This window comes from Schistocerca piceifrons, chromosome X (genome assembly GCF_021461385.2).
Source record: "Schistocerca piceifrons isolate TAMUIC-IGC-003096 chromosome X, iqSchPice1.1, whole genome shotgun sequence".
NCBI classification, from domain to species: Eukaryota; Metazoa; Arthropoda; class Insecta; order Orthoptera; family Acrididae; genus Schistocerca; species Schistocerca piceifrons.
The window spans coordinates 164,573,725-164,585,982 of NC_060149.1; the positions used below are offsets into that span (position 1 = coordinate 164,573,725).

A 12,258-nucleotide genomic window follows, 5' to 3' on the forward strand; every position below is an offset into this window, starting at 1 on the left:
ATATGAATAAAACATCAATATGTACTGAAAAATAAAAATTACACATTACTTTGGATCACCTGTGACTCTCTGTTCCACTGTTGTCTCTGTTATTTTTATCATTGTGTAGACTTGGAAATATTAATAACTTTGTGTAATGTTCATAGTAGTCTAATTGCAAGTCTTCTGAGATCTGAGGGCAGAGCTCGATGAGTGACATATTATAAGGGACGTTCAAAAAGAAACAATCCAGAGGCATAATTACAAAAACCAGTACTTGTATGTTAGAAGTATTGACCCTGGCTGTTGAGACACTTGTACCACTTTGATACAAGGCGGTGAATGGCTGTCTCATAAAATTCCCGGGGCTGCGAATTTAACCAGTTCCGCATGTACAGCTGGATGTTGTCATCCGAGGTGAATTGTTTGCCCCTCAGAGCCTTTTTAAGAGGACCAAAAATGGCATAATCACAGGGAGAAAGGACTGGACTGTATGGAGGGTTACCAAGAACCTCCCATTTGAATTTCTGTGGGAGTGCCGCGTATGTCCCTATGTCACACATCGCTGTTGCAAATGGACGTTACTCCACTGTACAAACACAAATCTGAATACAGCAAAGAGACATGTCAGTTACCGGATGGACAGTTCATAATTTTGTGGAGAGGAAAAAAAAGTTGGGCCTGAGGGAAATTTGAACCTATCTCCCCTTTTCGCAGTCCAACACCGTGAACCCATGACCACGATTCCAGAGTCATTCAACATCACTAGATGTTGCACATGTTGATCTTGGATTGTTCACTGTTTCTATATTGCTTATTTTTTCCACTGTTCAGTACAAGTTCTTCCTGTTTTCATGCTTGATCTGTGTTCAGTTCTTGACGGGCTACCCAGTGGCCCATCTTACCACTAAATCTGAGGGGGTTGCAATAGGGAGTTTCCCTTGTAAGTAGCTACAACTGGATGACTTGTGTGGTGTAGTGCTAGTAAACTATATACAGAAATCCTCCTCAAAAATCAGAATGCCTACAGTAGTTCCTGAGGTTAGCGTTCATATACAAACAAAAATGTGGTGGAGGCTCCAGTTTATAAAATGTACAGATAATCATCATGCCCAGCTTTTGTATGTGTAGCAGCAGTGCTGGGAATTCTCAGTTATACTCATGAACTTGCTCCCATTCCAACACTGGTATAGTACATTTTACCCGACAACAGACTCAAGTGATGAGTTTTTGGTTGAGCATGCAGCAGCGGAGACTGGCAAGTCAAGTCTCCGAACATACGGAGATGGTCAGTTCAGAGATGATGTCACAGGACCTGCTGGTGACCGGAGATCTCCTGACAGCACAACAGACAAGTGACAGATAATGTTGATTCCATGTGGACAACTTTTATTCTCTGCCAATGGCCTCATGTGCAATCACCTGATGTGGGAATGTGCGTACTGAAAGTTGTGAGGTATATGCTAACACATCCTACTTCCTTGTGCTGTCTTCTTATACAGGGTGAGTCACCTAACGTTACCGCTGGATATATTTCGTAAACCACATCAAATACTGACGAACCGATTCCACAGACCGAACGTGAGGAGAGGGGCTAGTGTAATTGTTTAATACAAACCATACGAAAATGCACGGAAGTATGTTTTTTAACACAAACCTACGTTTTTTTAAATGGAACCACATTAGTTTTGTTAGCACATCTGAACATATAAACAAATACGTAATCAGTGTCATCTGTTGCATTGTACTATGTTAATTACATCCAGAGATATTGTAACCTAAAGTTGACGCTTGAAACCTCCAACGTTCAGTTGCGTGTTGTAACAAACACGGGCCACAGTCGGCGAGCAGCATCTGCAGGGACATGTTTACGATGACGACCGTGTTTACGAGTGTGGCTGTAGTGCACTGTTGTGGTTTGGTCTAGCTGTCACAGTGTCCGCATGTAGCGCTTGCTGCTATTGTTATTCTGCATTCGTCTCCGCACGCAGACCAACTGTAGTACACCGTGTTACCAGACGTCTGTGATAGTGTAGTGTTGTAGGAACTGTGACCGTGATGTATTTGAACTCTGAAAAGGCGGAGATGATACTCATCTATGGCGAGTGTCGACGAAATGCAGCTGAAGCCTGCAGGGTGTATGCAGAACGGTACCCGGGCAGAGAGCATCCAGTGTGCCGCACATTGCAAAACATCTACCGCCAACTGTATGCAACAGGTATGGTCGTAGCATGCAAACGGGTCGGTAACAGGCCCGTCACAGGAGAAGCGGGTACAGTTGGTGTGTTAGCTGCTGTTGCCATGAGCCCACACATGAGTACACGGGACATTGCGAGAGCCGGTGGACTGAGTCAAAGTAGTGTCATGCGCATACTGCATCGTCACCGCTTTCACCCGTTTCATGTGTCGCTACATCAGCAATTACATGGTGATGACTTTAATCATCGAGTGCAATTCTGTCAATGGGCAAGAACAGAGAATGCGTTGCAGTTCTACCTGTTTACCGATGAAGTGGGTTTCACAAACCACGGGGCAGTGAATCTACGGAACATGCATTACTGGTCCGTGGACAATCCTCGCTGGCTCAGACAGGTAGAGCGACAGCGACCGTGGACTGTAAATGTATGGTGCGGAATCATTGGCGACCACCTCATTGGTCCTCACTTCATTGCAGGGGCCCAAACAGCTGCAACATACATCACGTTTCTACAGAATGATCTGCCAACGTTGCTCGAAAATGTCCCACTGGAAACGCGTCGACGTATGTGGTATCAGCATGATGGTGCACCTGCACATTCCGCAATTAACACTAGGCTGACTCTTGACAGGATGTTCGACGGGCGTTTCATAGGACGTGGAGGACGCATAAATTGGCCAGCCCGTTCTCCTGATCTTACACCTCTGGACTTCTTTCTGTGGGGTACGTTAAAGGAGAATGTGTACCGTGATGTGCCTACAACCCCAGAGGATATGAAACAACGTATTGTGGCAGCCTGCGGCGACATTACACCAGATGTACTGCGGCGTGTACGACATTCATTACGCCAGAGATTGCAATTGTGTGCAGCAAATGATGGCCACGACATTGAACATTTATTGGCCTGACATGCCGGGACACACACTATTCCACTCCGTAATTGAAAACGGAAACCACGTGTGTACGTGTACCTCACCCCTCATGGTAATGTACATGTGTGTCAGTGAAAAAGACCAATAAAAAGGTGTTAGCATGTGGACGTAATGTGCTGTTCCAGTCTCTTCTGTACCTAAGGTCCATCACCGTTCTCTTTGGATCCCTACGTAATTCGGTGCTCTCTGATACACACGATCGAACAGCGGAGGAGTGGTACTCAAGCGTCAACTTTAGGTTACAATATCTCTGGATGTAATTAACATTTTACAATGCAACAAGTGGCACTGATTACGTATTTGTTTATATGTTCAGATGTGCTAACAAAACTAATGGGGTTCCATTTAAAAAAACGTAGGTTTGTGTTAAAAAACTTACTTCAGTGCGTTTTTTTATGGTTTGTATTAACCAATTACACTAGCCCCTCTCCTCACGTTCGGTCTGTGGAATCGATTCGTCAGTATTTGATGTGGTTTACGAAATATATCCAGCGGTAATGTTAGGTGACTCACCATGTATACCAAAATCTGTATCTGGAAGAAATTGCATTTTCTGTAAATAATAATAAATAATGGATAAGCCAGAAACCTGTATACTGCAAAAAAAATGTTTTTGTTAAAAGCTGGATAAGATGAAAACTGGAACATATCAGCAGGTTTTGAAATGCTCACAGTATTTGAAGAGTCACAGGTTCTATGAAAAGTTAACAATTTCATGAATGATGTAAAGCGTAAATATTTTGTTCACTTTATTATTTTACATAATAGGGAAGTTAACTGCAAGCACCACTAATAAATATTAGTTTCAAAAATACGACCCATAAGGAGATTACAGAATTTATCTGTCATTAAAGAAGTAGTAGCTCTGCTGACTATGATAGTGTTTCTAGCAAATTATTTATATCTTGTCCTGGCTTGATAGGATTATCATTAAGTTATCTTTCTAATTAGTTAATGAACACAGATTGAAATATAACAACACCCATCTATAAAACTGGAGATAAGCAAACCTCCTTTAATTACAGACCTCATTTCTCATCTTCCAGTTCACCAGTGCACAATAAAAATGAACACTTAAATCTTTCCATACGAGTTCTGATTTCTCTTATTTTATTATGATGATCATTTCTCCCTATGTAGGTGAGCTTCAACAAAATATATTCACACTCTGGGGAGAAAGTTAGTGATTTAAATTTCACCAGAAAGTCATGCAGCGAAAAATGCCTTTGTTGTAATGACTGCCACCCCAATTCATGTATCATATCTGTGGCACTCTGTCTCCTATTTCATGATTATACAAAATGAGCTGCCCTTCTGTGAACTTTTTCAAAGTCCTCCAGCAATCCTATCTGAAGCAGATCCCACACTACACACAGTACTCCAGAAGTGAACAGACAAGCATAGTGTAAGCAGTCTCTTTTGTAAAATTATTACTTTTTCGATGTTGTCAGCCAATAAATCACAGTCTTTGGTTTGCTTTCCCCACATCATTCCAATTTAAGTTATTCGTAACTGTAATCTCTAAGTATGTGGTTGTGTTTATTGCCTTTAGGTTTGTGTGATTTATCATGCAACTGAAACTTAGCAGATTCTTTTTACTGCTTATATGGACGACTTCATGCCGTTCATGATTTAGAATCAATTGCCACTTTTTGCACCTGTACTGATATTTTGTCTAAATCATTTTGCAATTCTTTTTGATCATCTGATGACATTACATGACAGCCAATAAATCACAGTCTTTGGTTTGCTTTCCCCACATCATTCCAATTTAAGTTATTCGTAACTGTAATCTCTAAGTATGTGGTTGTGTTTATTGCCTTTAGGTTTGTGTGATTTATCATGCAACTGAAACTTAGCAGATTCTTTTTACTGCTTATATGGACGACTTCATGCCGTTCATGATTTAGAATCAATTGCCACTTTTTGCACCTGTACTGATATTTTGTCTAAATCATTTTGCAATTCTTTTTGATCATCTGATGACATTACATGACTGTAAATGACAGCATCATCCGCAAACAATCTTAAGAGGTCTGCTCATATTGTCCCCTAAATCATTTATGTAGGTAAGTAACAACAAAGGGCCTATAACACTTCCTTGGGGAACGCTATACATTACTTCTGTTTTACTCGATGACTTTCCGTCAGTTATTAAGAAGTGTGACCTTTTGGACAGGAAATCATGCATCCAGTCACACAGCTTAGATGGCACTCCATAGCCACGTAATTTAATTAGAAGTTGCTTGTGAGGAATGGTGTCAAAAGCCTTCTAGAAATCTAAAAATATGTATTCAATTTTATGTCCCCTGTCAATAGCTCTCATTACTTTATGGGAATAAAGAGCTATTTGTGATTCACAGGAACAATATTTTCTGAATCTGTGTTCGCTGTTTGTCAATAAATCATTCTCTTCAAGGTAAAATGGAAATGCCATGTGGCTATGGCCTCCTGTCGGGTAGACCGTTCGCCTGGTGCAAGTCTTTCGAGTTGATGCCACTTCGATGACTTGCAGGTCGATGGGAATGAAATAATGATGATAAAGACAACACAACACTCAGTCCCTGAGCAGAGAAAATCTCCGACCCAGCCGGGAATCGAACCCAGGCTGTTGGGTATGACAGTCTGTCGCGCTGACCCCTCAGCTACCAGGGCAGACTATTCTCTTCAAGGTGATTCATAATGTTCAAGCACAGTATATGTTCCAAAATCCTACTGCAAATTAACATTAGCGATATGGGTCTGTAATACAGGAGATTCCTCCTCTTTCTTTTCTTGGGTATTGGTGTGACTTGTGCAGCTTTCCAGTCTCTAGGTACAGATCTTTCTACGAGTGAGTGGGTGTATATGATTGCTAAGTATGGAGCTATTGTATCAGCATACTCTGAAAGGAACCTGACTAGTGTACAGTATGGAACAGAAGCCTTGCCAGTCTTAAGCGTTTTAAGCTGCTTTGCTGTACCAAGGATATCTACTCCTAAGTTACTCATGTTAGTAGTTGTTCTTGATTTGAATTCTGGAATAGTTACTTAATGCTCTTTTATGAAGGAATTTTGGAAAACCGTGTTTAGTGACTCTACCTTAGTGGTGCTGTCATCAATAACATCACCATAGTTATCATGCAGTGAAGGTATTGATTGCATGTTGCCACTGCTGTACTTAACAATTGACCAAAATCTCTTTGGGTTTTCTGCCAGATTTTGAGACAGAGTTTCATTGTGGAACCTATTAAAAGCACCGTGCATTGTAGTTCACACTAAATTTGAAGCTTCAGTAAAACTTCGTCAATCTTGGGGATTTTGCTTTCTTTTAAATTGGGCACCCTTTTTTCGCTACTTCTGCTGTAGTGTTCTGACCTGTATTGTGTACTATGGGGGATCAGTGCCATTTCTTATTAATTTATTTGGTATACCTCTTCAATTGCTGTCGATACCATTTCTTTGAATTTAAACCACATCTGGTCTATGCCTACCTACACAGATTGGAAAGAGTGGAGGCTTCCTCCTAGGAAGGTGACAAGCAAACTGTTATCTGCTTTTTTGAATATATGTATTTTGTGTTAATTTTTGCTCATATGTTTTCACAACCATTTACACTTCGAGTGGGCTCCCGAACTAGTAGTCCAAAATAATTTTCTGAGAAGGCATTCAGTATGATTTTGGATGACGTTTAATGCCTACCTCAGACTTTAGACACATTTTTTTGCCAACATATTGAGGGTAGACTGAAGCCACTGCCAACTATGGTTGTATGAGTGGGGTATGTATTTGAAATGACACTCAAGTTTTCTTGGAACTGTTGGACACAGGGGGCTGGTAAAAGGAACCAATTATTAATTTATTCCAGTTGTCAAGTATAAACTCTATCCATACTAACTCGCATTAACTATCTACTTCAGTTTCACTGTAAGGTAAACTACTACTGATAGCAATAAACTCTCCACCACCAACTGTATTTAACCTATCCTTTCTGAACATAGTTAGCTTCTTTGTAAAATTTTCAGCTGAACATATATCCAGATTTAGCCAGCTTTCCGTACGTATAATGATTTGAGATTCAGTGCTTTCTACTAGTGCTTCGACCTCTGCTTCTTTTCCAACACAGCCATGGCAGTTTACAACTACAATATTGATTGTTCCTATGTCTGCCCTCTTCCTGCGTTCATCCTGCGCCCTTTAAAACTGAAGCCCTTTCTGCATGTTCATGAGACCCTGACAAAATGTAAAGTAAGTCTCTTTTTATGAGAAGCTGTGACAACTCACAGTACTATAATGCTCTGCCGTTGCTGCTGCTGCTGCTGCTAGGGGATCTGTCACTCAGCTGGGGAATCTAACAACTACAAGTGGCTCTTGAAACACAAAAACAAATGTGTGCCATGATGCAAACAGCAGTTCTGTGTACTACACAGTTAATAAAGCACAGAACTCTGCCTGATAAGAAAACTAATATGCATGAAATATATCTGCCCTCTTAGCTGCACGTGCTAACATGACTGCTTCTGGGACAGGGGGGTACACTGGCCCTGGATTGAATCCACCTGGAGGATTAATGATGAGGAATGGTGTGCCAACCAGCCTGGATGTGGTTTTTAGGCTGTTTCCCACATCCCACTAGAAGTGTATACCTGGCTGGTTCCCTTGTTCCGCCTCAGATACATGCTACACAAACATTTAAAACAGTTTCTCACATTCGAACACAGAATTTTCACTATATTCAGGCAGAATGGGTGCCTTGCTTGTGTCCTGTGAAGGTGAACAGGAGACATGGCCTGAGCTGTTTGGTCTCGTTAAATGCGCAGTCAGAATCAGACTCTTTCAGTCATTTCCAAACTATTTGAGAAACTTACCTATGACAGAGTACTGACTCATTTATCTGAGCAAAGCTTGTTAACTGCCACTTGATTTGGCTGGAATCTTACTTTCATAACAGAAAGCAGAGGACAGACTGTGTCACTGGCATGAAACTAACATCACAGTAGGGGGAACCTAACATGTTATCCCACCAGACTTGGTACTGGCCTCATTCTCATTTTTAACCTACACAAATTATCTTCCAGTGACTTTAGTATGGTTCAAAAACTGTAGTGTTTGGTGATAACACAAGAATACTGATCATTGGTAAAGACTCAATCTTAACAGGCACAGCTCTGCTGATAGCTCAACAGGTCTTCAAGTGGTTCACAGCCAAAAATTCAGCTTAATCTTGCAAAGACTCATATTATGCAATTTCAAATGAGCAAAAAGATTTGCTACCATCTGAAATAGACATTAATGCTTATACACAAAATGAAACACTTTCTGTACAATTCTTTCAGGTTTTGCCCTTAAAAGTATCTCTCTCATTATACTGACCTAAAGACAACAGTGTTGGCTTATTTTGCACATTTTTGCTCACTGATGTCTTATGGAATTATCATCTGGGTTACTCCACCTAAAGTAAATGAAGTAGTTAATCAGCAATAGCAAGCAATAACCTTATTTTGTAAAGTCTACACAATTTTAATACGAGACTCAAAATCAAATCTATGTAGATTTTGCCTCGTTGCATGGGGTTCAGAGCGGAGTTGTGTAATATGGATCGAAGGTGTTTAACATGCTCCCATCGAACCGCTGACCCCTCTGTTTGGTTCCCTCCCCCAAATCAACCAGCCAACCATGCTCCCATGCAACTTAAAGCAAGAAATCGAGAATCCAAAGCAGTTCAAAAGAAAGTTAAAAACATACATCTTCATCCACTCTTTCTACAAATTATCTTAATATCTAGATTCAAGGATTGAATTGTTCTGCTAACTACATGGCAAGCAGCAGTGTTTGTTGTAAAGATGTGTGACAAATAACAAAGGACTGTAAACAGGGGTTTCTATTTCAGGTGTAGGTAACTATTTTCTTTGAAAAATAGCAATGTAATTGACTAAATATCAAGCTAAAGCAGCAGCTATTTGATATAAATGAGGAAACAGCAGCATTATTGAAACAACTTACTTTTTAATTTACTTGGTTAAATTTAGCTGTCATAAGCATGAGTAGCATTAAACAATGTAGTGACAGTGTGTTGTTAATACAGCTAAAGATTTAGTTTCTCTGATTTGTCTGTCTGTTGTTAATGGGTCATGCCATGGTTACAGTCAAAACATTTATACAATTGACATGAAAGTATTTAAAAAAGCAGACAGACCTAAATATAAAAATGAACAGTGAAAGTTTGGCAGTGCAAGCTGTGTAGATTTTTTATTAAACAAAGGAATAGGAAGTGTTACATATGTAACAATTCACTTTTCATGGAATGGCCTGAATATATACCTTTACTTGTTCCACATTCCTAAGTTAATCAGTTAATGAGAACAGGCAGTGAACAGTGGACAGGCATATAAATTGCTTACTTAGCTTCTTCAGAACTGACAGGCAGAACCAAGCAGTTTATCATTCTTTGTACATACCTGTCCACTTTTCATCACCTCTTGATCCCTCCTCATATCAATATTATATTCTGCCCTTGAATTTCCACTGATAAAGATTTTCTTTTCACTTTCTCTTTTATTTGTGGTATTGTTGTATTGTAAAAATGACTGTCTACTTTTCCATTTAATTGATTTTATGGTAAGAGCTATTTGTAGATCATACTTAAAGTACAGAAGGAGAAATAGTTTAAGAATCAAAAAAGTAGCAACTCATGTAACACCTAAATTTTATGTATCCACTTTTCTTCTAATGCTTAAATATTTTGTTTTGAAAACCTGTCAGCTTTGTTGTGATGTATCAATATTTTTAATCAACCTGAGTGACATGATTCATCTTTGGCTTTTATGGCAGGTGAATTCATTGAAATCACGATAAAAATTTTCTATGAAATGATGTCTACTTTTAGTGCACTCCTGGGAGAAAGTATTGACATCCATTCTGGAGGTGTTGATTTACTTTTTCCGCATCACGAAAATGAAGAAGCTCAGTGTTGTGCACATCATGGTATCCCTCAATGGACAAATTACTGGCTTCATTCAGGTAAGATTTCCGTTACTTACCATACTTGTAATGTATCCAAGAATGCTTGGTAATAGTAATTAATTCAAGTTTTCATAACTGTCCAGCATATATAGTTCATCCATTTGAAATAACAAAGAATAGTTTTTAGAAAAAATTGTTTTAGTGTATATCTTTCTGTACTTGTAGGCTGAGGCACTTAGCAGGATCTTTTTTTTTTTTTTATTTTTTTTTTTATTTTTAGGGGTTCTATGGCAATGTAAATCTTCTCCACATTCATAAATTGAAGTCCTCTGCTCACTTCTGTCTGTGTGTTCAGCCTAATCTCAAGAACTATTGCAGGGATTTTGATGCTGTTTTCACTAATAGTTGGACTACATTAAATATGTTTGCAGTTTTGAATATGGACAACCATCGGCTGTAGAATAGTTGGTTGGTTGATTTAGGAGAGGAGACCACACAGCAAGGTCATCGATCCCATCGGATTAGGGAAGGATGAGGAAGGAAGTCGGCCATGCCCTTTCAAAGGAACAATCCTGGCATCTGACTGAAGCAATTTAGGGAAATCATAGAAAACCTAAATCTGGATGGCTGGAAGTGGGTTTGAACGACTATCCTCCTCCTGAATATGAGTCCAGTATGCTAACCGCTGTGCCATCCCGCTCGGTGTGTAGAGTGGAATGACAACAATGAAAATTTGTGCCAGACTGGGACTTGAATCCACATTTGCCGCATATCTCGAGCATTCACTTTACCGTTAGGCTATGCATGCTTGACTCACAGCCAGACCCAAACTATCATATGTTGTCAACCATGTGCCTGCAACCTGTACTCATACATTCATTATTTATATTCCCATATAGCTGAGACATTTTACCTGAAAGTCGCTTGCATGGTGTCGGCGGATAAATACACTATTGCAATGTCTGTGTTACTGCAAATTACAATGTAATGTTCATTTGGACATGCTTCCATGCTCCAAAGGAACAGACATTGTGGCAACTACAGCCATTACAAAATATGTTCAATGAATTCGCAGTTGCAAATATGGACAACCATCAGCTGTAGAATGGAAGGACAGACACTGCAATATTGCATGTATCTGCCAACCACGGGCAAGCTATTTTCAAGTAAAATGTCTCACCTGTACAGGAATATGCATAATGGATGCACGAGTACGGGCTGTAGACACATGGTTGATGACATTTGGAAGTTTGGATCTGGCTGTGAGCCGTGCACAAATAGCTAAATGGTAAGGTGACTACTTGCAATAATCGGAAAATTTGGGTTCGAGTCCTGGTCCAGCATAAATTTTCATTGTCGTCATTCCGTTCTACAGCTGATAGTTGTCCATATTTGCAGTTGCAAATACATTTAACGTATTCAACAATGGCTGTAGTCGTCGAAGTGCCTGTTCCTTTGGACACACATGCATGTCCAGATGAACATTGCATTGTAATTCGGAGTAACACAGGCACTGCAATATAATATCGTATTGTATAATAGTTGAACTTGCTTACAAGGCAGGTTTGTATTTGTAATTTATAAATATTTCATGCAAATTGGTTGGACCATGATGAATTAAAGTTAACTACCATTGTGAAATGGATGCTATTGCCATCAAGAGCATCTACATCTACATCAATACTCTGAAAATGACAGTGAAGAGCCTGGCAGAGGATTCATCCAACCACCTTCACAATAATTCTCTATTTTTCCACTTTTGAACAGCGTGCAGAAAAAATGAACACCTCTATCTTTCTGGGTAAGCTCTGATTTCCCTTATTTTATTATGATGATAGTTTCTCCCGATGTAGGTCGGTGTCAACAAAATATTTTCACATTTGGAGGAGAAAGTTGGTGTTTGAAATTTCATAAGACAGTCCCGCCACAACGAGAAATGCCTTTGTTTTAATTATCTCCACCCCAAATACTGTATCACGTCAGTAATACTCTCTCCCCTATTTCGCAATAATACAAGATGTGTTGCTCTTCTTTGAACTTTCACAAAGTACTCTATTAATCATAACTAGTAAGGATCCCAGACCCCACAGCAGTACTCCAAAAGAGAACAGACAAATGTAGTGTAGGCAATCTTTTAGTAGATCTGTTGCACCTTCTTAGTGGTTTGCCAATAAAACACAATCTTCGGTTCTCCTTCCCCAGAACATTT

General features: G+C 39.7%; 1 protein-coding gene across 2 annotated transcripts in view; it reads left to right on the top strand.

The window, feature by feature from the left end:
• LOC124721651 (cysteine--tRNA ligase, mitochondrial) overlaps window positions 1-12,258 on the top strand; it is a 99,312-nt gene that overhangs the window by 46,044 nt on the left and 41,010 nt on the right. For both annotated transcript variants that reach the window (XM_047246717.1, XM_047246718.1), the window contains one exon: window positions 9,973-10,106. In XM_047246717.1, the coding sequence (XP_047102673.1) occupies window positions 9,973-10,106 (134 nt within the window). The remainder of the gene's footprint in view (window positions 1-9,972; window positions 10,107-12,258) is intronic.